The sequence below is a fragment of the Myotis daubentonii genome, chromosome X, assembly GCF_963259705.1.
Source record: "Myotis daubentonii chromosome X, mMyoDau2.1, whole genome shotgun sequence".
NCBI lineage: Eukaryota > Metazoa > Chordata > Mammalia > Chiroptera > Vespertilionidae > Myotis > Myotis daubentonii.
In genome coordinates this window covers 31,336,764-31,363,731 of record NC_081861.1, presented here as the reverse complement: position 1 = coordinate 31,363,731, position 26,968 = coordinate 31,336,764, and the positions used below count along the sequence as shown (strand labels likewise).

The following is a 26,968-nucleotide window of genomic DNA, read 5'->3' as shown; positions in this document are numbered from 1 at the left end:
CTGGCTTTACTTCTAGCTTTACTGAAACCCCATCTACACTTCTATGACTGGGCTAAGGGAAATGGGACTTTGGAAACACAAGGATTTAATTCCATACAAATAAAAATCATTCATTCTCCCATGTGAATCTCAGAACATTTCTTTTCTCAATATGTAAGAACTCCACCCCCAGCAGCACCCAGTGGGGAAGAGGAGCCCCTCACTTCACCTGATATCACTAGGATTGGAACTCTGATCTGACTCTGTTGGACTTTTCCCCTCACGATGCCATGGAAGAGCCTAATTTCCACCCACAGCAACTCCAGACTTCCCCCTTTCACCGAAAGTCATTTCCTTTGTTAGTATAATTATTATCGGTTAGCATGGCCTGGAGGCCAACTCATAACCAGTTTATTAAATTTCCTTAATTTTAGACCTCACTGCAGAATGGAAGTCTCCCTTTGGGCCCTAGGCAAGAGTTCAAGGGCTGAGTTGAAGGGCTTCATCTGAGACAGGTTTCAGCAAACTGTGTTCCAACACCTGTTTTTCTAAATAAAGTTTTGTTGGAACACAGCCACACCCATTCACTTACTCTTTGTCTATGGCTGCTTTTGTACGACAACGGCTGACTCGAGTAGTTGGCACAGAGACCAAATGATCCACAAAGTAAAAAAACAAACAAACAAAAAAAACGTACTATCTGGCCTCTTACAGGAAAAGTTTGCTGACCCCTGATTTTCAACATTCAAGGAAATGTTCTGGATGCAGCTCCAGCCTTTGGCTGAAGTTCAAGGTAGCAGCAAGGGAAGTCCCTTGCCAGGCTCCCTCTCTGAGCACTGGCCAGTAGGAAAAGAAAATGGACTTTTTCAAAGGAACCCTGGAGAGGCCTTCCATTTGGGGGGTTCCAGAGAAATGCTGGCTGAGTCAGCAGCCCCTTCTAGGGCCGGGAGCAGAAAGCAGTAAGTCCTTTGCTGCCATGCACGTTGCCATTCACGTTGCCATTCTTGTTGCCATTTAGCTGGCAGAGGCTCACTCTATCAGAAAGAAACTCTGGATTAAGAAATTTCGGTTAAATAACCTTTAGGCCTGAAAAATAGAATTATATAAGCATCTCAGAAAAGCCACTCAGGCCAGGTCCCACAGTTCCCTCTGTGACAGAGAAGCCCAGCCCCATTTGGGGATACCGAATCAGCCAGGGCCTGTGGGAGAATCTGAAGTGCTAGGCTTCAAAGTGGGTAGGACTCGTTTTCCACCACACCCGGGGCCTGAAAAACTGTGTGTGGTCTCAGTCTGTTTGCCTCTGTAATCTCTGTCATTTCCGAGGCTGCCTAATTTCCTAATGGATTTGAAGCATCATTGCTTTTAGGTTCTCTGCCCCCTCAACCTCTAGGTCCAGGACGTATGGTCCAGAAACAGTTAAGTGAGCTCCTTTTATTTTCTCTGCATTTACTTTTTAAAAATATATTTTTATTGATTTCAGAGAAGAAGGGAAAGGAAGAGAGAGATAGAAATATCAGTGATGAGAGAGAATCTCCTGCACGCCTCACACTGGGGATCGAGCCCGCAACCCAGGCATGTGCCCTGACCTGGAATCGAATGGTGACCCTCGTGGTACATAGATCCACGCTCAACCACTGAGCCACAGCAGCCGGGCTCCTCTGCAAACCCCTATTCATTCTATTGTATTTATTTGGACAAGTCAAGATATTGCCAAAGGGTGGCGACCCGTATGTTCTGCCTTCTTTTGGTGTGACACCAGTTCTCTTCCCCCTCACCCTCTGCCCCAAGGAGCTCAGACTTCCAGTCACCCACTAGCATCCAGTTGATTACATGTGCCCGAGGACACTGGTGGCTTCTCCCCATCATGTCCCCATCTCCACTGCCCAGCATCCTCCTGCCAACTTAACCAGATTCAACTGGGCCTTCGGGAGCCAGTGTTAGTTGGTCAGCCTCCATTAACCTTTCTCTGATCCCACCAGCCATCCATTTCTCTTGCACCTACTGAGAATACCAAACATGCTTTGTACTTAACTCTGCTCTCTAATTAGGGGACCTCCTATAGTACCATAGGAAGAGTGCATTCTAGAATTCGAGGTCCAGATTTTAGATCCACTTACTGGCTGGGAGCCTTTGGGCAAGTCACTTCACCTTTCTGAGCCTGTTTTCTCATTTGCAAAATGGGTATCATGGTCTTTGTTGCCCAATTGTTAGGATGATAAAATGGATTGATTTTTTTGTGTGTGTTGTTGTTGTTTTCAGTTCCACTGGGTTAAAGTCAGGGTGTCAACAGGGCTGGTTCCCTCTGGAGGCTCTGAGGGGAAAATAATTTCCTTGCCCTTTTCAGCTTCTAGTGGCCTTGACTTGCAAACCCTTCACCATCTTCAGAGTGCATCACTTCAATCTCTGTTTCCATGGTCACACCCGAGTTGATGTTTGTTTGTTTTTTTAAGCACTAAACTGTTAAAGGGCTACACACATATGGGTCAGTAGTAAGTTGTCCTGCCCTGTCACCTCCCCCTTCCTCTTGGTTTCATGTGAAACTGGAGCTTTGGGGGTGATTGGGAGATAACAGACAAATCAGCATAAAGCCAGCCCACCCAAAACCTCCTTGCCTAAAACCAATGACTCTGACAACCAGTTTGCCTAAAAGTCAAAGTAGTAATTTTGAAAGAAGTCACTTTGTACCAATTTTCTTAAGAGGCACTTCCACCATAATGTCATATTTTTAAATCTGTCACAATCCGCAGCATTTTGTCGATGATGAGATCGTTTTGTATGCTGGTGGATGGCTTTTTCTATTTTATCTCCTATTGAGCAGTGTTATGACTTTTTAGCAAGTTTGCTGAAAACCTTCTCTTAAAATTGTATATTTCTACTACTAAATACTTGTCAAATCTACAGCATTTCCCACAAGATGTATTGAGTGCATTTTTTTTTTTATCACTCCCGGCTCTTCCTTGCTGGGTTTGACTGCATCCTACATGCCTGTTTGCACCTAAGGAGTTGATTAACTGAATTAGCATGTACCGAATGTTCCTTTGTGTTCTTCGAGGTATTGGCATTTTGGTAACAAGCATGAAGTGAGACAGATGGGGCAGAATTGTATCGGACTGCTTGCATCTTCTTTTTCATGCTATCTCATTCATCAAGCACCTCTACTTTGTGAAACATAAAATGATACATACAAAGTCATTACCAAATGTATTTATTGCAGGAAACATAACATTTTTCAAGAGAGGCAAACTGGCTAAAAGGTCCCAAAAGTGTTCAAAAAGTAGAAGACACCCACCAAGGATACAAAACAACTTTTAGTAGAAATCCCACCTTTAACCAGAATGTTCTTAAATACAATTGCTTTCTAAAAATCCTTTTTGATGACACTGCAAAAAAAAATTGGGACACCCAAACTGATGCCAAAACACTTCAAAGTGGACTGAATTTTATGTGAACCGGCCGTTAAGCCTAGAGATTCCTTTTGTGAGTTTGTGGCAAATTGGTTTGTGGCCATTTGACCTGGAACCGATTTGGGATGCAAGCGTACTGCCTTGCATGTGCAACATGTGGGCCTGGGGACAATCATGGACCTCAGGGGACAGTAAGGGCTCTCCTGAACATGACCTCCATGAGTAAGGGCAAATTATCATCTTTAACTCTTTATTATAAAGACATATTTACATAGAACAATCTTTACAAACACAGTGAACACAACTATGGGAAGGGGACAATTTCTTAATGAAAAGGGCCTTAATATCTTTGTATAAATTAGTATAAGAATCATACACAACCACTTTAAATAAGACAGGCCCCCAGCCCCTCACTGCCCTCCACTGCCATGTCCCGCCTTCCTCCCTTCCCCATGGGGCTGGGCAGCTGATGAGTCAGGAGATACAGAGAGGAAGAGGGCGAAGAAGGCCCAGCCCCTGGTGGGGGCATCAGTGGCAGAAGAGGCTTTCTGGACACTGGCCAGCCCCTACTCTGAGTCTGAGGGGTGTGGGGGGAGGCAAGTGCCCAGATGGGCTCCCAGGGTGGGCCTTAAAGCAGCAGCAGCAGTAGCATTAGCAGCAGCAGAGGTAAGGGTGAGAGGCGGGTAGGCAACATAAGGGTTATTGTGGGACTCAGGGGCCCTGACTCCCCCTCTCCCCAAACATACATATGTGGCTGTCAGGCTCTTGTCTCCCCTTTCCTTCACTCCTGGGAGGCCTCTGAGAAGGAAGCTTGCTCAGACCTATACTTCCTCCCATCCTTCCTTCTCTCCTTCACCTCTTCCTTCCCTTCTTTCTTCTCTCCCTCCCCCTCCCACAAAGGGAAGGCCACTGGGAAAGAAAGTCCAGTCAACATGAAGGGAAGGCTATTGAGTCCAATTACTCAAGGCCAACTCCAAGCTCCTGAAAACCAGTGCTGTGGTTGGACTGTTAATCTCAGTGCCTGAGCTGCCCCTATGAAAACATCGGGGGTCTGGGAGTGCTGACGGAATGGGGTCAGCTGGCCAGTTAAGGAATTTTTCAGCCCAGGTTGGGGAATGAAGCAGCAGAGGCAGGCCAGGAAGGCTGGAGCAGCTCTGTCCCCACACCACTGCCACCGTGGGGCAGTTCACAGTCCACTATCCTCTCCCCTCCCAGCCGGCCCCAGCCCCAACCCCAAGAAAAGGCACTTAATACATTTTGAAAAGACATCAACAGGGAAGAGGACATCATCAAGTGGGACTTGGGAGACCTAGGTCCTCATTCTGGCTATGCAGTGACCCTCAGTGGGTCACTGTCCCTCTCTAGGCCTCTGTCTTTGCAGGAGTTTGCATAAGGAGGCAGAGCTTAGTGATCTGCAAGATTCCTTTTGACTCTGATATTCTGTGATTCTTGGCAAAAACATGTCTGCTTGGCTTTTGCTCCTGGGAGAGTATGGAGCCACCTCAGGCCCATCGCCCTCCCCTCCTGAGCTAGAGCTTGAACTTGCTGGTGAGGGGTGGGTAGAGGAAGTTAGGGAGCAGTGAGTTGGGGGAGTGTTAGAAGACACAGATGAGAGAAGTGACAGAGTGCTGTGTGTCTCTCTCCTTTGCCTCTTGAGAAAGAAGCCATAAAGCTATTCCTCCTCTTCTCCAATGCTACACCCCTCCCCTTCACCAGAGCACCAACCCCCCCCCCACACACACATACTCCAATGCCCCCAAGGCACCCTGTCTGCATGCCAAAGCGCCTGACCTCTAACTAGAGTCTCTCATTGCTCATCTCTTTACTTCCCTCTGGAGGCCTGCTAAAGGTCTAACTGGCGTGAAAACCTGGGATCTGCTGGAGCCCATTGAAGAAGGGAGTGTTTCCATGCAGCCCCCAGGGCAAACCTGAGGAAGGGAGGGCTGCTTGTAGGTTGGGGTATTAGGTGGGAGAGGTGGATACTAAAGCAGGACGAGATCCAGAAAAAGGACGGCCTTCCAGTGCTGGGTCTCCAAAGTCAGTCCAGAGAAGGGCCACGTCATTCAGGGAGGCTGGTGGGTGAGAAGAGCTGGGACCATCAGCAGCTAGGACGTGTGCAAGATGAGAGGCGAATGGATATAAGGGCTCCAGAGAAGCAGACCAATCTATGGAGTAGAGAGAAGTGCAGGGGGGAAGTACTTGAGGGCCCCTTCAGTCCTAAAGAGACAAAAAATGACCAGAGAGAAATCATTGACATGTTTCTGTCAAAGGGATCACCTGGGGAAAGGAGAAGAGACAGCCTTCGTTCTGCCCCCTCCTCACAACCCTAAAAAAGCCCAAAGCCTCTGAGTTGGTGCCACCTTATCCTGCTACAGGGAAAGAGACAACAGGCCAGGCCTCAGAAACAGACTTAGGCACTGCTCTCTCTGCTGTCACCTTTGATTTTCTCTCCTTCCCTGGGCAACTCTTCTAATTCTCTGCCTGCTGCCCCCAAGGCTCTCTGCCCCCTCCCTCCTCCAGCTCTCTGGTGAGGATCCACAGCTCATCAAGATCCCTTAGGACTTCTAGAACTCTCCAACTAGGTCAGCCTACCCAACCCCAGGGTGGAGGGGAGCCAACACCCAACTCCTGGGAAGCCAGGAGATTGGCTTCCAAGTGACAAGCCCCTCTCTGGGCCTCGGTCTCCTTTCCTGCAAAATGAGGGGGTGAGATGGGTGCCCTGTAAGTCCCGTTGTGTGTGATGCCAGGATTTCTTGGGGCGGGTGTCTGACCAATGATGAGCACAGGGTCACCCAGCTTCCAGGCTGATCCTCCCCCAGCCCTCCCACACCACCCACTGACCAGAGGCTCAAGTACCTGCTTCAGAAAGGCATGGGGCCCTTATGAGAGAGGCGTGGCCGCTGGCGGCGGAATTTTCTCCGACCTCCCTGCCAGGGCCCTGGTCCATTCCTGGACGCTCTGGGCTGCACCAGGTGGTGAATATTGCCTTCCTCCAGCCCCTTCCCGGCAGAAGGCTGTGGCAGGGGCCCTGCAAGAAGGAGAAAGCCTGTTAGCAGGAAGGCTGGTTCAAATAAGCAGAGGACCGCAGACCACAGGCCTGTGGCAGGGGACAATCTTTCCATGAGGCGGCATTCCTCAAAGCTTTTCTTTGTTTTTGTCTTCTATCTTGATGAACAATTTGCAATTTTTACACTGTCCTGGGGGAAACGGAACCTACCTCACATCTTGACAGTTATTGAACTGAGTTTATGTCCTTTTGACAGTCCTGTCATGTTTTTGGCAGGCACAAACTTGTTCTTTGTTGAGAACATAATTGGGGGTGCAGTTGGGGACACTGTGCCTGTACTTGGCTGGGGCACAGCAGGCAATAAAACCCCCTGGCAACTGCTACACTAGAGACATTTCAAGCACACGACACATCAGTGAAATGAATGCCGCCGCCACCACGTACCCATCACCCAGATGCAAGAGGGAGTCATGTATGCCTTTGTTATCCCTTTTTTTTTTCTTTGCTGAAGTACTTTAAAGCCAAATCTGGAACATCATGTCATTGTACTCCTAGGTCCTTTGCTATGCGATGCCCCACTTTTTTTTTTTAATCCTCACCTGAGGATATTTTTCCATTGGCTTTTAGAGAGAGTGGAAGGGAGAGAGAGACAAAGAGGGAAACATTGATGTGAGAGAGACACATCCCAACCAGGACTGGGGATCAAGCCTGAAACCTAGGTGCATGCCCTTGACCAGAATTGAACCCGAGACCCTTTAGTCCCCAGGCTGACACTCTTTCTGCTGAGCCAAACCACCTAGGGCTGAGATGGCCCACTTTTGAGTACTGGAGATCTCATACCTCACCCCTGGCATCTCACCAGTGTTTAGGCATCTCCTGGGCTCACATCTCCTGTGGCCGCCCTGTGGGAATGGCTGGGGGAGGGGAAGTCCTCTGACTCTTATGTGTGCCTTATGCTGGTTCTACTCAGCCTGTGACCAGATTTGGAGACCAATAAATATTACATGAATAAATGAATGAATGAATGAATGAATGAATGAATGAACAAATGAGTGAATGGCCACCTGAAGCAGCAAGTCTGTGCATGAGGAGGGGACTGAGCTGCTGCAGTCGGCACCTCCCCTCCAGATGCCCTATCTCCTTTCATATCACAGGCCAATCCTCTACCTGATGCAAATTCCTGCCATTTCAATCCCAGGTGGCTTCTCTTCTGCTCTCTTGGACCCTGCTCTGCATCTGTCCACATTGGGCTTAGAGTAGAAGCCTTCTGATGCCAGACCAAGCCCTGGCAGTAGACTTCAAGTGGTGTTGGGTGTTCCTGGTTTCCATGAAGTAGAAGGCACATGGGCCCGCTCTCATAGAGACTGCAGTCTAACCAAGGAAGACTGGAAATGGCAGAGCAGGGAGATGAGATGGTGCTGGGCAAGAGGCAGTCTGGCAGGGTGCTCATGCAATGCCTAGTAGGGGGCTAGCCTGCAGAAATATGGCTTCCGAAGCAGTGATCAGAAATCCCAGCCTCTCTTCCCCAACATCATTGGATTTACCTTCAGCTATATCTCTCTCCCTGGAGCCCAGTTCCACCCATCTAAGAATCCCTACCACTAGTTTACAGTTTCCATATAACCCTCCACCTCATTGGATGCCCCTGGCCATTCCTCCTTTCCCTCCTCCCTGCCTCCAGGATCCTTCCTTGGTTCCTTGATCCTTCCTTGGTTCCTTGGCTCTTGTGATTCCTCCTCCACTTGCACACAATTTCCAATTGTTGAACCTCCTCTTGGGTTGAAAGTAGGTGAGTTTGTTCTTAGGGCCCTCCCTGCCCAGGCTTTTGGGGCCCGCTGCTCGCTCTCTCTCTCTCTCTCTCCTCTCTCTCTCTCTCTCTCTACACACACACACACACACACACACACACACACACACACACACACACACACACAATCTAGTCCTCCACACACACACCGGGAGAAAAGTCACAGGCCCATTACAACCCTGCTGTTTACCAGCCACACTTCTATGCTTCTGGTTGGGGTGGGTTAATATGTCAACTCCTCCCCTAAACCCATCACCTAATGAGAATTAAAATACAAATTAGACTTCCTCTTTAGGGCAGTAGGCATGGACAGGGGCCAGGAGGTCGCTTCCGACTGCCATAGAGCTATCTACCCTCTTAGCTACACTGGCAAAGGGTCTGGGCCAGGGGGGCAGGGAGGAGAGAAGGACCTTCACTAAGTCCCCTACTGGAGCTGCTTCAGCTTCTTCCCTGTGCTTTGGGGTCCCCTCCAGGCTCTCCTTGTGCACTGAGGCTGATGAGAATAATGTTGATGAGGATGCAGTGCCAGAGAAATACTCAGGGCAGGAAGGACTGTGCTGAGAGTGTGGCCAGGCACAGGGAAAGACCCTAGGAGCTTTGACAATGTAAGCGAGACCTTGGTTCTTGCATCCCTGCCAACTACTGGGGGTGGAGTGGGCATGGGGCAATGGCACAGGCTATGGCCCAGGGGTACAGTAGGCATGGAGAAGAGAGGCATGTTGCCTGGATTGGGGAGTGCATCATCTCCAAATGCTCAGCACCCAGGACTGTGAGTGTTGGTGGGAGGGTAGGGATGATGGGTCCTAAGGGGAGAGGGTGGCAGAGAAACAGGATGGGAAACAAGGATGGTGCTTCAGACTCTGGCCAGGGAGAAGTCTAGACTCTAAGCCTGCAGGAACTCCCTGAGCTGACTGAGCACTCAGCCAGGCCCTGGAGATCAGCCACTCAGAAGCCCCTGGCATTTTGCATCCCATCGGGTGGGGCGGCTCACTGTCCTTGTAACCAGAAGTCTGCAGCTCCTCCCGCACCCTGATCCCATCACCCACCTGTTTCCTACTTTTGATTCTGAGTCTGGCTCACCCTAAGATAAGCGGACACCTGAAACCCAGGCTTTATCCTGTCCAAAGGGATTTTTAAAGGCTGTTAACTCTCATCATTGCAGAGGTCCTGGTTATACAAAAGAATTCCCCTTTAAAAATGGGGGCCTTTCTCAGTGCACTTGGTCTCTTCCAACTCATTTGCTACTTACCAGGAGGCTGGAGCAATCCTCCAAAGAATCTCCAGGCTAGAGGCACTAGAGCCATCACTCTCCAAAGTGCCACCAGCAATGAAGCCCCAACATCTCTGCGCTGAGAACCACAGTCAGCAATGAACAGGGTTTGATTTTCCAGCAGCCTGAAATCCAGGCCTGCCAATGCACAATGAGGTATGTGTGGCTTTCAGGAACACCAGCCTCACCAGGAATGATGCACCTGTTTTTCCTCTTGTCATCTAGCCTATCTTGTGATGGCTTTAAAAGCCCACATGGGTGCTCTTGTGGGGACCCTGCTAGCTATGTCCCCCTCCACTACTCAGGGTCCTGCATGTGTCCCCAGGATGAAGCCTCCTGCGTTTGCCCAACCCCCATCCCAGTGCCCTGAGTGATCTTCTCATGCCAGCTTTGCCACCCTTGGACATCTTACGCTCTGGCAGCCTGGCCTTCCACTTGCGTTAGTCCTGTGCCACTAAGAGGCCTGACTCAGGTTACATGGATGCTTAGCACATAGGAACTGGGGATGGAGCCATGATTGCCCTGCCCTAAGTGGGTGGGGTACAGCAGGCTGTTCTCATACTATCACTGTGACTGCAGGCGTTGAGCTAGGCCTGGAAAGGGGGAGGAGAAGGAGAAGGAGAGAAAGAAAGGTACTCAGACAGAGAACAAGGAACACTTGGCCCTGGCCCAGCAGCTCTCAGACTCAGAAGAGCAAAGTGTATCCCAGGTCAGGAGGCAGTGGAGGAGTATGTGTGTACTGGGTGGAGGGGTGGGGGGCATTCCAACTCAGGACAGAGTGTATTGTGGAGAAAGTAAGGTTTTCAGGCCTGGGACTTTGCCTGGGGACTCTGGGTGGGGAAAGCAGACAAGTCTTGGCCACGGGAAAGGAGGTTCTGGGGTTCCTGTTTCTGACCCAGGACAGAAAGCAGGAGGAACAAGACATGGGTACCTAGATCCTTGGCTGGTTGCCACCTGTACGGAGGTGCCCATCCTTGGCTCCAGGAGAGGTTATGGGGTGGAGAAGGCAATGAACGCCCTGGGTGTTTGCTGTGCTAGGCTTAAGCAAAAGGTGAAAACAATGAATTGACCCAAATCAGGATAGATAAAAGCTAGATAGCCTAATGAAGAAGAGTGAATTCAAGCAAGAAGTGACAGGGTCTGGGCCAGATGTAGTGTCCCCTTCCTCTGAAACCAGCTCTCCCCTTTACCAGTACTGCCCTAACAGCTGGATCCCAAAAGGGCACTAGTGGTAGTCAGTTGGCCAAGAGTCTCCCCATAGCTTCTGGGGAAGCACCAGCTACGCAGATCAGGCAAACCCAGCTTCCTCTGGAACACCCTCTCTGCAGCCATTCTTTCTTCCCCGAAGGCATCACCTTGGACTATTTAGCAGTAGTGGTGTCAGGTGGGTGTCTTGTCTTGCCAACTACACTGGATGGTAGGCTCATAGAGGAGGCCCAGGTGGTGTCTTTCATTCATATATTTTGCTCTCTTCCTGCCATTGACTGCCTGACAGGAGTTTCTAAGGAAAAAGCCTGCTCCCTTCGTATCAAGGAGGTGGCTGACCCAGAGCTCTGGCCCTGAGAGGAAGACCACCGGACAGCTAGCTGAAGGCAGGCAATGCCAGACCCAACCAACGTGCCTTTCTGAGGAGCCAGGCAGTGCTCCAGGGCCAGGGCAGTGTCATAAGACAAGAGCAGAGAAAGGAGGGGACCTACAAAGAGAGAGAGCTAGAGCCCCATCGGGCCCCTCAGAGGTTCCTGGGCTGCAGGCCATTGTCCTGCTCCGGAGGGTCTGGGACCAAGTGCTCTTCCTGGAGGAAACTTGCTGCCCTGTCTTCTGTCCCCCTCTGCTCCCACCTCCTGTGACTCCCTCCAGTCCTAGCACAGGCTTTAATCCACCCGGTCTTGGCCTTTCTTTCTGTGGTGCCGGGCAGGCAGCAGCAGTGACAGCCAGATCACAGGACTGTGGCAGCTGGAGGTGGGAGCTGGCAGCCTCAGGACACACTGACACACAGAGGACAGGCAGCCCGGGGTGGGACTGCTAGGGCTCGGGGAGGGCAAGGGAGCGCCAGTGCCAAGTGTGCCAGGCTGGGCATGTGGTGCAGGTGGGGGTAAAAGGACTCCCCCTCCCTGAGCTGTGTGGAGGCATCACGTTAGGCACTGTTTCCCGGTTTGGCGCCAGGAGACAGGGCACTAAGGTGAAGCATGCCTGTACCTGGGGCAAAGGGGAGGCTGAGCCAGGATATCGAAGAACAGAGTCTGTGGACCTCCTGCGCAGGAGCAGAAGAGACCAGACAGGACATTGGAGTAAGTGTGGAGAGGACCAGCGTGGCCAAGGGGAGGCTGCCTCTGCCCACATGCAGCTGAAGGAGCAACAGCTGGGCTCCACTCCCCCGCAGCTCCGCTCCTGCCTATGCAACAAGTGTCACGTCTGCATCTTGGCACATCATCTCCAGTATCTTGCCCCCTAGGACGAGACCACCGGTGGTTCCAAACCTCCAGGGTCTAGAAAACCTTGAACGAGGGAGCCCAGCCCACCGGGCTCAGGTCAGTTCACTTCATTGACCCACGAGGGGAGAGGGACGTGCCCCCGCCACCCTCCACCACATGGGATGTGGAGCGCGGGACCCGGGGAGCACGCCAGGGGCCCTGAGCTTCTCGGACTGTGAGGGGCAGCCTGGAGGGGCAAGGCGATGGGTCCCTGCCCTGGGCGCCCTGTCAGTCTGTGGCCGCGCCTGGCGGGCGCCGGGCTCCCGGAGGCGGAGAGCGCGGCATAGGCAGCGGGAGAGCAGGAGGGAAGCGCGGGCTACCGGAGGCACGCACTCACCTCCACACACCGCGGTCAGGGAGAGCCAGAGCAGCAGGAGCGCCTGCACGCACAGTCGCAGATTCATGCTGCTCCTCCGGCCTGGCCAGGAGGCGGGGAGGCGGAGAAGTCGGGCGTCAGCAGGCCAAGAAAGGCGCTCGCCCCGGCTCGTGCGGGCTGGTGGGCGCGGAGCTCGCGGGGTTCCCGGGCCGCGCCGCAGGCTGGCCGGCCGTGCGCGCTTGCCGCCTGCCCTCTCCTGCAGCCTCTCCCTCCCTGGAGCGGGCAGCGCCGCCAAGCTGGCTTCAGAGGCTCCGGGAAGGCAGCGAGCTCTCTCCAAAGTGGCTGGCTGCTCGGCCGCGGCTCCAGCTGCCCGTGGTCCAGGCTGCCAGTGAGAATGCTCCCTGCTCACTCTAGGAGCTGCATTTTGTAGCCTGGAGCTTGGCAGAGAGCCCACTTGGTCATGTGGTCATCCGGAGGGCTGGAGGGGGGGCCAGGAAGAGGGAGAGGGGGCGAGCCTCCCGCACCGCCCCCCTCCAGGCACGCACTCTGCAGCCCCAGCCTGGGCGCCAGAGGGAACCTAGAGGTGGCCCCACAACAAAGGCTGCACTGCGCTCTGACAACCCACAAATGCTTCCCAGACAATGCCTGCCTGGCTGGGGCCAGAGGGTTTGAGAGACCTGAAGGATTTCAAACACAGGAAGAATTTGAGGCGGTAGAGGGGCACACTTAACCCTTTCTCACCCCGCTTCCTCAACAGCTGTCAAGGATCCTGGACGCTCCGAGAAGGACCCGGCCCAGGCTGCCCAAACTTACCGGGAACATCTCTGACCCTCTCCCTCTCCCTACCGTTTTCCATCAGCAAAGGCTCGGCCCTCCTATCTCCTCTGAAACTTCCACCAACTTTGATTGATTATGACTGCCCAGCCTTGTGCCCAAGACTGCTTAATTGCCCAATGGCCCCAGGAGGCACCCTCTACCTGGAATGCCACCACTCAGCCCACCCAGCCCCTGTGTTCTTCATTCTTGTAGCCGCACCTCAAATCTCATCTTACCCAGAAGACTTGCCAGGATAACAAACACTCCAGGAGGGGCTGCCCTTAGGTTTCTCCTCACTGCAGGGACACACAGTAGCTGCTATGGCGTTCCCTTTCCTGTTCCCTATCATTGCGAGACCAGGGCAGTCTACCCAACTCCAAACAGTCTAGACTGGATTCACTTTGCCTGTCCTTGGGATTCCCCTTTGTAAGTGGGTCCTGGCGGTTGTTTGCCTTCCCAGACTAGACTGTCAGCTCCTACAGCCTGGGAACTCCCAAGGGAAGAGGCTGCCTCATTCACTGGACTGGGAACCCTCTAAGATGGGACCCTGTCTGCTGAAACCGGTTTGGCTCAGTGGATAGAGCGTCAGCCTGCGGACTGAAGGGTCCCTGGTTCGATTCCGGTCAGGGGCATGTACCTGGGTTGCGGGCATATCCCCAGTAGGAGATGTGCAGGAGGCAGCTGATCGATGTTTCTCTCTCATCGATGTTTCTAACTCTCTCTCTCCCTTCCTCTCTGTAAAAAATCAATAAAATATATTTAAAAAAAAAAGATGGGACCCTGTCTTCTCATTCTTCTGCATCTCTCCAAAGTCCCCAACATTGGACTCAGCACATAGGTGGCACTCAACACATGTTAAAAGACTAAATTGAAAGGTGTTTCTACATTTCAGCTGGCCAGGCAGTTTGCTTGAAGTGTTAAGTCCAGATTTACACAAAAAATACATTGGACAATGTGTATGTGTGCCATCAGAGATTAAACAAGGAATTTGTATGCATATATGCATAGCCCATAGACACAGACAATAGAGTGGTGAAGGCCTGGGGTGGAGTAGAGGCTGCGTGGAGGGGGGCAAAGAGTGGGGAAAATAGGGGACGTCTGTAATACTGTCAACAATAAAATATATATTTTAAAAATATATGAGAGACCATGACACATTTAAAATATGTTTGAAATGTTAAAACAATCCAGCACATGCACAATTTATTTACAATCAGTCTCCACCATAATTGTCAGCTCCACAAGAGAGGGCTCTCCACATTGTTCACAGCTATATCACCATATCCCCTGGGACATGGTACTCAATACATACTTTTGAATATATGAATAAAAATTTCAAAAACATCCCTTTTGCCTAAATCAAGGTAGTGGAAAGGGAGTAAAACAGGGTTCGTGTTAATAGCCTGTGGTTCATTAGCTACATTCCAGTAGGAAAAAGGCAGAGATGTGAAGCAGAGCATCTTCCTATGGACAGCGGGCATTGGAGGCTGAGATCATCTTCCCCATGCTATTTCCCTGGAAAGAATCTTCCAACCAGGAGGGAAACCACCTGGCCTCTAGTGTCCACTCTTCTGTGCTATAGGGCCATACTGTCATCACCTAAACTTACCAGGTCTCATGGAAATGATCATCTCTGCCTTTCCCCCTTCAGTGTTGCTCTGGGATTAAATGAGATAATGTACCTGAAATCACTGTGCTAATGGGAATAAACCCTTGTAAGGTTATTTTTAGGAACCATGATGCTCCAATCCCTGCACCCCCAAATGAGTGTCCCCCATAACTAAGTTAATAGAAACATTAATATGCAATGATACCTTCACGAGGGTGTATAGAAACTATTTGCTAAGTGGTTAGAGCTACACTTTCCCTGCCTTATTTCCCCAAAGTGCCAATCTCTGCTGGAGCTAATCTGATGAATACACTTGAACTAGGGAGTTAATAATAGTGATTTGAGGTTTTGCCTCCAAGGTATAGTTTTCATTTTAGCAGGGCCTTTGGGACACAATGTCCTACCCCAAGGTAATATCAGGTTCCACTCTTTTGAGCAAGGAGACACTTTAGTGACTTTCATATCACTGCTTTACATAGAGTCCACCATGCTTCAAAGTCAACTCAAAAGGGATTCCCTCTGGCAACTTATAACCCAACTTTTAACATGAAGGTCCAGCCACTGAAGCCTCAGAGTGCAATCCTGTTGCAGCCCATTTCTCTCTGCATGTCCCCACACATGATGATGATGATCATATAGCTAAAATTTATTGAGCATATGCCATGTGTCAAGTACTGTTATGAATACTTTACATATATTAACTCATTTAATCCCCACACCTATGAAGTAGTTCTATTCCTTATCAGCCCCATTTTACACATGAGGCAATTGAGGCTAATAGAGGTTAAGTAATTTTTCCAGGCCTGCCTAATTTCAAGGCCCACACTTTTTCCTCACTGGGCTTCCAGAAGCAAATTCTCACTTACCTGGGTCCATATATCATTTGATTTGCACTTCTAACACCTAACTTATACTGTCTTGAATCAAATTAGGAAACAGTGAGGCATGGAGGTTAAGCAACATTGGTTCTGGAATAAGGCAGCTCTGTCACTAAATAGGTAACTTCAGGCAAATTATGTGGCCTTTCTGAGGGTGGGTTTCTCACCTAAAAAAGGGGTTACGACCTAGCTCCCTGGGTTATTGGAAGGATTAAATAAATCAATACCTATAAAGTACTTAGCACAGTGCTTGGTTTTCCTATTACGTAAGCATTATATAAATGTCACATATTCTCATAAGTATTTGTGTATATGTCTTATTAATACTATGAAATAGTAAGACTATGTGTTCTCACCAGCCGTATTGGTGCCCAAAGAAAATGTCCAATTACTGTTCATTGAATGCAGGAAGGAACCATACAATCATACTGTGGGTTTATGCTGCATATCAAATGTCAAATAATTGGATACTTTTATTTAGGCAAAATCTTTACAACTTGGCCAACATGTTCTTAGATGAGTCAATACTAGAAGTTAGAAATAACAAAATTGTGAACTCCCTCCACCCCCAATTGTAGGTCTTGTTTTTACTGGAGTAATATAAAAAGTGGAGTGGAAAGAGGATATCTGGAGAATGATGAGCCTAGCCAGTAATCAGAGAAATCTCATAATAGAAAGAGCCCCAAACCTCATTATGCATATGGAGAAACTGAGGCCCAGAAAAAAAAATGACTTGCCCAAGGTTGTACAGAAAGCTGGTGGCAAAGTCAGGGCTGGGATCTAGGTCTAAGTAACTCTGATCTCCTGTTTTTCCCTCTGTGCCTTCCCAGCATAGAGACCTTACCAGCTGAGCAGTGCCCCAGCAGGCTGGAAAGGCACTCTAAATGGGCTTTATTTGGGCATAGGCCCTTTATTCCACAATATAGCCCTTCTGGAGCACTTCATAAATAGAGTTTCCCCAATATCGTTCATCCAATTTGTTCCCTACGACATAAGCTAAATTAATGAGCAAAGAAGTTCAGTAACAGCAAAAAGTATTGAAGAAGAGCCTCAAAGCCACTATTCTCTGGAGCTACTTTTTTTTTTTTTAATATATTTTATTGATTTTCTACAGAGAGGAAGGGAGAGAGACAAAGTCAGAAACATCGATGAGAGAGAAACATCAATCAGCTGCCTCCTGCACATCTCCCACTGGGGATGTGCCCGCAACCCAGGTACATGCCCTTGACCGGAATCGAACCCGGGACCTCTCAGTCCGCAGGCCGACGCTCTATCCACTGAGCCAAACCGGTTTCGGCTCTCTGGAGCTACTTAACAGGAACTTGAAAAACAGCAAAAGAGGCCAGCTGCTTAGTTGATGCCTCAGTTGATGCCATGACAAATGAGTTTTGCTTGGTTAAGCACCAGTAGAGAACATGAATTTTCACTGCCTCACTACTAACTATTTGTATTTCTAATTCTACTGACTAGAGTTGAGATTTCTTTTAATTAAAATTTTATCATCTTAATAGGGTTTTTTTTTAAAATTTGGGCTAGATTTGTTTTGCTGTGGTTGTTATTGTTGCTCTTGCTCAGTAATGCACAGTATTTCTTTTTTCTTTTTACCTTTTTACCTTTTTACCCATTTCTCCCACCTCCATCCCCCACCACTAGCAACTAACTCTCTGTTTTCTGTATCTATGAGCTTGTTTTAATGTTTTATTTTTAGATTCCACATATGCGAAAGATCATACAGTATTTGTCTTTCTCTATTTGACTTATTTCACTTAGCATAGTGCCCTCAAGGTCCATCCACATTGTCACAAATGGCAAGATTTCATCGTTTTTTTATGACTTAACTAGAAGCCCGGTGCATGAAATTCATGCACTGAGGGGGGCAGGGAGTTTCCCTCAGCCCAGCCTGCACCCTCTCACAGTCCGGGAGCCCTTCGGGGATGTCTGACTGCTGGCTTAGGCCTGCGGGGAGTGGACCTAAGCCATCAGTCAGACATCCTTAGTGCTGCCACAGAGGTGGGAGAGGCTCCCACCACCACTGCTGTGTTCACCAGCCGTGAGCCCAGCTTCTGGCTGAGCAGCGCTCCCCTTGTGGGAGCTCACTGACCACCAGGGAGCAGCTCCTGCATTGAGCATCTGCCCCCTGGTGATCAGTGTGTGTCATAACGACTGTTTGTTCTGCCGTTTGGTTGATTTGCATATTAGCCTTTCATTATATAGGACTAGCGGATGTGAGGGTGATCTGGCTGCGACATCTGTCACCCCATTGATCGCCAGGGTTGATTCGGCTGATCTGGCTGGCTAGGCAGGTGTCCCCCTCCTCCCTCACTGATCCATGTGCGTCCCTCCCGAAGCTGCACGTTCGGTCGAAAAGGACGACCTCCCCCCCCCCCAGGAGAGGACTGGTCTTCGGTCAAGGGTATACGAGTAGCTGCGCTCCCCTGCTAGAACCTCCAAACAAGCTCTCAAGGTCTGTTATATAGGACTAGAGGCCCGGTGCATGAAATTCATGCACTTTGGGGGGGTGTCCCTCAGCCCAGCCTTCACCCTCTCCATTCTGGGACCCCTTGAGGAATGTCCAACTGCCCATTTAGGCCTGATCCCAGTGGGATCAGGCTTTAACGGGCAGTTGGACATCCCACTCACAATCCAGGACTGCTGGCTCCCAAGCATTCGCCTGCCTGCCTCCCTGATTGCCCCTAACTGCTTCTGCCTGCCAGCCTGATCACCCCCGAACCACTCCTCTGCCAGCCTGATTGACACCTAACTGCTCCCCTGCCAGCCCAATTGCCTCTAATTGTGCTCCCATGCTGGGCTAGACACCCCTAACTGCCCTCCCCTGCAGTCATGGTCACCACTAACGGCTCTCCCCTGCTGGCCTGGTCACCCCTAACTGCTCTCCCTTGCCAGCCCGGTAGCCCCTTAACTGCCCTCCCCTGCAGGCCTGGTCCCCCTAACTGCCCTCCCTGCTGGCCAGGTCACCCCCAACTGCCCTCCCCTGCAGGCCTGGTCCCCCCAACTGCCTCCCCTATAGGCTGGATCCCCCCTAACTATCCTCTGTTGCAGGCTTGGTCACCCCCAACTGCCCTCTCCTCTGGCTTGGTTGTCCCTAACTGCCCTCCCCTGCCAGCCAGGTCACCCTAACTACTCTTCCCGGCAGGCCTGGTCCCCCCTTCAACTGCCCTCCCTACAGGCCTTGTCCCCCCAACTTCCCTCCCCTGTAGGCCTTGTCCCCCCAACTGCCCTCCCCTGAAGGTCTGGTCCCTCCCAATTGCCCTTCCCTGCAGGCCTGGTCCCCCCAACTGCCCTCTCCTGCAGGGCTGGTCCCCCCCAACTGTCCTCCCCTGCAGGCCTGGTCCCCCCAACTGCCCTTCCTCCCATGAAGACCTGGTTGCCCCCAACTGCCCTCCCCTACAGGCCTGGTTCCTCCAACTGCCCTCCAGTTCAGGCCTGGTCCCCCTAACTGCCCTCCCCTGCAGGCCTGGTTCCTCCAACTGCCCTCCCCTGCAGGCCTGGTTCCTCCAACTGCCCTCCCCTGAAGGCCTGGTCCCCTACAACTGCCCTCCCCTGCAGGGCTGGTCCCTCCTAACTGCCCTCCCATGCAGGCCTGGTCCCCCCCAACTGCCCTCCCCTGCAGGGCTGGTCCCCCCACCCCCAACTACCCTCCCCTGCTGGCTATCTTATGGCGGCCATCTTGTGTCCACATGGGGGTGTCCATCTTTGACCACACGGGGGTGGCCATCTTGTGTTTTGGAGTGATGGTCAATTTGCATATTACCTCTATTATATAGGTACTAGGGGCCTGGTGCACAAAATTCGTGCACTGGGGGGGGGGGAGTGTCCCTCAGCCCAGCCTGCCCCCTCTCACATACTGGGAGCCCTTAGGCGTTGACCCCCATCACCCTCCAATTGCAGGATCAGCCCCTTGCCCAGGCCTGACGCCTCTGGCCTAGGCGTCCGGCCCGGGCAGCGGGGACCTGCAGTGGCAGCGGGGGGATGCCGCAATCGCGCAGGCCCCACCCCTGCCCCTGCAGGACGCCTCTGGCTGAGGCGTCCGGCCCAGGCAGCGGGGACCCGCAGCTGCAGTGGCCCCACGATCGTGGGCTTCGCTTTAGGCCCAGGCAAGGGGCCCCTAGCTCCTGGGACTGCCAGCTTCGACCGTGCCCAGCTCCCATCGCTGGCTCCACCCCTACTTCCTGCTATCACTGGCCAGGGCGGAAAAGGCACCTGATTCTCTGATCATGGCTGGGGGGCAGGGCAAAGGCGGCCCCAGGGCCGCCTTTGCCCTGCCCCCCCAGCTCTTAGCTCCCCCCTGGGTTTCCGATCACTGTCAGTGGCAGGGGGCTTCTTCCTGCTTTCCCTTTCGCCTCCCTGCATTGTGCCTACATATGCAAATTAACCGCCATCTTGTTGGCAGTTACCTGCCAATCTTGTTGGCAGTTACCTGCCAATCATAGTTGGCAGTTAATTTGCATATAGCCCTGATTAGCCAATGAAAAGGGTATCATCGTACGCCAATTACCATTTTTCTCTTTTATTAGTGTAGATATCACAATTTCTTTATCCATTCAACTATCAATGGATACTTAGGTTGTTTTCACATCTTGGATATTATAAATGCTACAGTGAGCATAGGGGTGCATATATCTCTTTAAGTTAATATTTTTGTTTTCTTTGGATAAATACTCAGAAGTGGAAGTGCTGGATTATATTGTAGTACTATTCTTAATTTCTTTGAGGAACCTCCATACTGTTTTTCATAGTCACTGCACCCATTTACATTCCCACCAACAGTGCACAAGGGTTCCCTCTTCTCCACATCCTTGCCAACACTTGTTATTTCTTGTCTTTTTAAAAAAATATATTTGTATTGATTTCAGAGAGGAAGGGAAAGGGAGAGAGAGTTAGAAACACAAATGATGAGAGAGAATCATTGATCGGCTGCCTCCTGCACACCCCACATTGGGGATGGATCCCACAATCTGGGCATGTCCCTGACCTGAAATCATTGTTGAGCATTTTTAATCATAAATCAATATTGAATTTTGTCAAATGCATTTTCTGCATATATTTAGATGATCATATGTGTGTTTTTTAATTTGAATTTTGTTTTAATGTTGAAAGTATTACATATGTCCTCCTTTTTCTCCATTGACCCCATCTAGTCTGCCCCTGTCCCCCATGTTCATATGATTTTTATTCTTCATTTTATTAATGTGGTATATCACATTGTTTGACTTGCAGATATTGACCCACCCTTGCATTCCTGGAGTAAATCCCACTTGATCATAGTGTATGATCCTCTTAATGTATTGTTGAATTTGGTTTACTAATATTTTCTTGAATATTTTAAAATCTATGTTCATCAGGGATATTTTTCTATAAGTTTCTTTTCATGCGGCATTCTTGTCTGGTTTTGGTATCCGGGTAATACTAGCCTCAGACCAGAGCTGCCAGCACAATGCTTGCCATTGAATACATGCTTACGATATATTCAGCAATCAACTTACCCATTTTGGGTGTGCACCATTTTAATTAGAGAACATGATGTTAATTATGCAAAACCTAGACTGGAACTTAGTCTATAAGTCAAGAGATGCTCATAGCCATTTGGATGACAAAAACTGGCTGTTGGGATTTATTAGACTTTACTAGGGTTTCTTCATTTAGCTGTATACTTCTCTCCTTGTCCAATGTTTCCTAATCCTGGTCACAAACTACAAACTGGATCTAACCCTGGCCACAGATGGAGTTCTTGTTTTATACACTTGCCCTTTGCCCAAGCACACAGATACTAACCATTATAAGGTACTGCTTTTGCAAAAATTAGAGAAGTAGCAATTTTGTAGCATAACCAAACTACCTTTATTTGCATCCTTGGCATTTAATACTGTATCAGTCCCATTGCACACTAAATCCTTCCACGGGGCACCTTTCAGCCACTCCCAAATGAGCTCCAAATGTCCCAGAAATGCTTATTCCATCCATATATTTCTTCCAACTTTTTTCAAACTACATGCATTCTCAGATTCTCTTATCAGAGGTTCCCTCATAGATACGCCTCATTTGACACACTAATAATGTCCATGAAAAATATGACAATGGAATTCAGATAATCAGCAATGTTTCAAATGTCTTTAAAGAGTTCACTGTTCACTAGTGAGATAAGTCCTAAGAGGAATCCTCCAAGAAGGTGAAGAACTGCTTCTCTGCCCCACCACCATCCCAACCCCACAGAGTTGCCCCCTTTTCCCAACATCCTGCCAGATTGCTTCTGATCCTTTGGTCTCTCCCAGAGCCATGCAGGTCCCTGTTTCTCTTGTTGGTCTTTGAGAGCAGTTCCATTTCCTCTGCACATCCTCTATGACGTCTCCCAGGAGCCTCCATCCTTCCTCTCCTCTAGAGTCTATAAATACTCTGGTTCCCCAGGGGAGGCATGCAAATTCCTTCCTCAAGCAGCAAGGCCCTGTGAGCTAGGATAGCCACACCCAAACGAACAGGTTTATCACCAAGGGCCAGTGGGCTATTGCACCATTCTTCCTTGAGCTTTGCTGTTTAAACTTATCTGGGCTTACCTCAGGCGGGATATTATACAATCTCAAATCTGGCACCTTTATGTGCTGAGCCACAGAAGACTGTTGGAAACTAGGTATTGAGTCTATGACCAGTTTGGTTATGGGTTTAGAACTCTAAGATAATGAAGTTAAAATCAAAGGGATAATCTGGGGTAGCTTTGCTCCATCCCAAATCCAGTTTGTACCCCTAAAGAGATCAGAGATTGGCATCAATCACCACATGGGTCCTAACCCTGGCCACAGACTGAGATCTTCTTGGCCTCTCACTTCATCATTCATATATTTCCTGAACACATAAAGAGTGAGTTCAATGATATACTAACTTGAAAAAAGGTAATACTTTTGAAAAAAGAATGAAAAAGAAAAGTAGCCTTTATACAGCAAAACCCCATGTATTAGTTTCTTGTGGTTGCTGTAACAAATTATCATAAACTTAGTGGCTTAAAACAACAGAAATTTACTCTCTCAGTTTTGGAGGTCAGAAGTCTGAAATCAAGAAGGTACAATTCTTCCTTGCCCCTTTCAGCTTCTGATAGCCCATGCATTCGTTGGCTTGGGACCGCATCATCTTCACATTGCCTTCTCCTCTTCTGTCTGTGTGATCTCCCTCTGCCTCTCTCTCTTCTAAGGACACATGTCACTTGACTTAGGCCCACTCAAATAATCCAGGATGATCTAATCTTGTGATTCTTAACTTAGTTACATCTGCAAAACCTTTTTCCAAACAAGTTTACATTCACAGATTCCAGGGGTTAAGACATGGACATATCTTTTGGTGGGCCACCATTCAACCCACTTACCCCACTACCTCCATTCACATCCCTGCCACGCTGAAATAGAAAGAGCATGAATTTTCTGTTGATTTTACTTCCAAATATCTCTCAAATCTATAAAGTCTCTATGCTTCTGCTGTCTCATCCTCATTCAAACCCCATAATTCTCCATAAAAACTGGTTTGGTCATGCCAGTCTCACTATGTTTGAAAGCCTTCTGTGGTTCCCCATGGCTCTGAGGATCAAGACTCAACTACTGGCCATGGGCTGCAAGGCCCTGCATGATCTAGCTCCCACCCACCTTGCCAAACTCCTATTTTGCCTTGTCCATCTTTTTATCTTGCAAAGCCATGTCCCTTATTGTCACAATGCCTTCCTAATACTTTTCCCTCCTTTTGGGGAACTATCCTCCCTACCCCATCTTCTCCTGACTAATGTCCATCAACCATCAGCTCAGCTATAAGTTCTAATAACTGTTCACCAACAGATGCTTTCCCTGGCCCCCATTCTCCTGTAATAACATCTTTCAGTGTTTGCCATTAGGTTTGTGTTGAATTAATGTCTCCACTCATCCACCTAGCCCCCAACTAGACAGAGCTCCACAAAGGCAAGGGCTGTGACTATCTGGTTTCATTACTATGTCTTCAGCATCTAACCAGTGTCTGACACATATTAGGTATTCAATCATTATTTGAATAAATATATTATATAATTAATTAATTAATCTATACATCTATATTTTGATCCCTCAACTTCCTCTCCTAAAAAATGAGAGAAGCAATGCCTATTTCACAGGGTTGAATAAGAATAAAAATGAGATAATGGAGAGGAAGGGGCTTTTTAAACCATGAGATTCCTTAATAATTTAAGGAATTATTATAATATTGGTCAATGTAACCAGCCTTTAGAGCAGCTGTGAGCAAACTACGGCCCGTGGGCCGGATCCGGCCATTTGAAATGAATAAAACTAAAAAAAAAAAAAAAAAAAAAAAAAAGACCGTACCCTTTTATGTAATGATGTTTACTTTGAATTTATATTAGTTCACACAAACACTCCATCCATGCTTTTGTTCCGGCCCTCCGGTCCAGGTTAAGAACCCATTGTGGCCCTCAAGTCAAAAAGTTTGCCCACCCCTGGCCTAGAGGGACAGGGAGGTGTGCTACATAGGGCATAGGGGCAGCAGGAGAAATGAGGGTAGAAGTGAGAAAGGATATTTTAGGTCTACATTCCTCTGAATAAGAAGAGTTTCTGTGGTTCTGTTGTGTAGGATAAAATTACAAGAACACTCAATTCCCCTGCTTTAAACTTGAAGCTCATAACTTATCACCCTCTGGGATCAAAAGAAAATGCCAGGTATAAATACTGCCTGAAGTCACCTTTGGCATTTAAGGTTTTAATTGTCTTCCTTTAAAGCATATGCTCCAGGTGCTAGCTGAGGGTAGGGTAACAGACTCCTGGACTGGGCCCATCTCCACTGGTGCTTCCCATGAGGTGATCTATCAGCCATGGCACTTGCTTGAGGCACTTTGCCCAGCTGACAAATGACTTTGAAGAATTCCTCTTGGCTTTTTTTTCTTCCTTTCCTTACCTTCTTGGCTTTCACTGCTAACAGGTGGGGAGGGTATCACCTCCTTCTTCCTGCCCCTCTAGCACGTCCATCTAAAAGGCATCCCTGGGGGCTTGACATTCCAGGTCTTTAGTTTCTTCCATTGATTTCCTCAAACCCCATCAAGTCATAATCTCCTTTCCTGCAGGGAAAAGACACTTCCACCTCTTCCTCCATATCCTCTTAACTCCTTGTCTTGGGTCAAGAGACCTAAAAAGGCCATTTCTCATTTCCATCTTGTCTTCCATTGTTTTCTCCCCTGGGATGTCTCTGCATTCATGGCCCTGAGATGCCTCACTGGTCTGGAATGTCCATGGCAAGCCAATCCTCTGAATCATAGACTTAAAGAAATTGGAAAGAGCAGAGCTCATTAGGCTGTCATTTCCCCAGTTTCCTCCACTGACCTGGATATCTTCCCATTGGCTTGATGATGCCCTTCCCTGCTCCATCGTCTCACTGGGCTTTGAGCTATGTCTACACAGTCCCAGAAAGGTGAAGCAAAAGGCATGAATCTGAGTAATCCAAGCAAAATCCCCAGTATTGTCTCAATGATTTGGGCACCCTAGTACAAAACACTATTTTGGTACAAAGTTTCAGGATAGTTACCTTTAATAGATGCCATGAAATGGAGCTGGAAAGGACCTTGCAGCTCATCTGTTTGAAGACCTACTCCTTTTTTGGTTTATATCACTATTGAGTTATAATTGACAATTTATATGCCATGTAAAAATACTGTTACAATTTTCTATGTTATGACATATGCATACCTCCATGTAACCATCACTGCCATCTAGTTTCTATCACTCCCTAAAATTTTCTTCTGGCCCTTCGTAATTCTTTGCTTCACCCCTCCCCATTCTCCGTAGGCAACCACTGATTTGCTTTCAGTTACTATATAGTTTTCATTTTCTACAATTTTATATAAATGGAATAACACAATATGCATTATTTGCTGACTTCATTCACTCAGAGTAATTATTTTGAGAACCATTCATGTTGTTGTATGTACTAATAATGTCATATGTCTAATTTTGGCTATTGTGAAAAAGGCTGCTATGAACACTCATCTACAAATATTTTATATATGTATGTCTTCAATTATCTTGGCTATATGCCTGAGTATTTACCTGGGACATATGATAACTCTATGTTTAACCTTTTTAAAATTAAAGTATAGTTGGCATAGAATATTATATTAGTTTAGGGTGTATATCATAGGTGATTTGACATTTATATACCTTATTATATTTAACCTTTTGAGGAACCACCAAACTATTCTCCAAAGCAGCTGTTCAGCCCCACCAGCTAAGTGTGAGGTTCTATTTTTCTTCATCTCACCATTTTATTATTCATCTTTTTTTTATTTTAGCCATCCTAGTGATGTGAAATGGTATCTCACTGTGGATTTTATTTGTATTTCCCTAATGATCACAGATATTGAGCATCTTTTAATGGTTTTGTACATCTTCCTTGGAGAAATATCTATTCAACTTCTTTGCCTACTTTTACAATTTAGATATAATTCACATAACATGAAATACACCATTTTAAAGTATACAACTCAGATCCTAGCCAGTTTGGCCCAGTAGAGTGTCAGCCTGTGGACTGAAGAGTCCCGGGTTCGATTCTGGCCAAGGGCACATGCTGGGTTACTGGCTCGATCCCCAGTAGGGGTGTGCAGGAGGCAGCTGATCAATGATTCTCTCTCATCATTGATGTTTCTATCTCTCTCCCTTCCTTTCTGAAATCAATAAAAAATATATTTTTAAAAGTATACAACTTAGTGGTTGTTAGTATATTCACTAAATTGTGCAACCATCATCACCACTATCTAATTACCAAACATTTCCATCACCCCAAAACAAACTCCATATCTATAAGCAGTCAGTTCCAATTCACCCCCTAGCAAACATTAATCTACTTTTTATCTACATGAATTTGCCTCCTAATACATTTCATATAAATAGAATCATATAATATGTGACCTTCTGTGAATAGCTTCTTTCACTTAGCATAATGTTTTCAAGGTTCATCCGTGAAACTTAGCCTGTTTCAGTACTTTGTTTCTTTTTATGGCTGAATAACATTCCAGTGTATGGATATACCACAGTTCTTTATTCACCAGCTGATGGACATTTTAGTTGTTACCACTTTTGGACTACTATGAATAATGATGCTATGATTGTTTGTGTATAAGTTTTTCTGTGACTATGTTTTCAGTTCTCTTATATATCTAAGAGTGGAACTGTTGGATCATAGGGTAAATTAACTTTTCAAGGAGTTGACCAAGAGTTTTCCAGAGCAGCTACACCATTTTACATTCCCACCATCAATGTATGAGATTTTCAATTTCTGTACATTTCCCCCAAACATTTATTTTCCACTTTTTGTTTTTTTATAACCATCCTAGTGGGTGTGAAATAGTATCGCATTATGATTTTGGTTTGCATTTCCCTAATGAC

General features: G+C 48.1%; 1 protein-coding gene across 1 annotated transcript; it reads right to left on the bottom strand.

The window, feature by feature from the left end:
• Nucleotides 1-3,167: 3,167 nt before the first annotated feature.
• Nucleotides 3,168-12,663, bottom strand: APLN (apelin). Its single transcript, XM_059678972.1, has 3 exons — nucleotides 12,276-12,663; nucleotides 6,240-6,411; nucleotides 3,168-5,600 (listed from the first exon to the last, which is right to left on the bottom strand). The coding sequence occupies exons 1-2, from the start codon at nucleotides 12,340-12,342 to the stop codon at nucleotides 6,245-6,247; spliced, it is 234 nt and encodes a 77-aa protein (XP_059534955.1). The 5' UTR covers nucleotides 12,343-12,663; the 3' UTR covers nucleotides 3,168-5,600; nucleotides 6,240-6,244.
• Between the last annotated feature and the right edge of the window lie 14,305 nt (nucleotides 12,664-26,968).

Excerpts from the sequence above, each read along its gene's own strand:
- APLN (XM_059678972.1), bottom strand. The coding sequence starts at position 12,342 with ATGAATCTGCGACTGTGCGTGCAGGCGCTCCTGCTGCTCTGGCTCTCC. Across the intron at positions 6,412-12,275 it reads CCTGACCGCGGTGTGTGGAG|GGCCCCTGCCACAGCCTTCT; the intron begins GTGAGTGCGTGC and ends TCCTTCTTGCAG.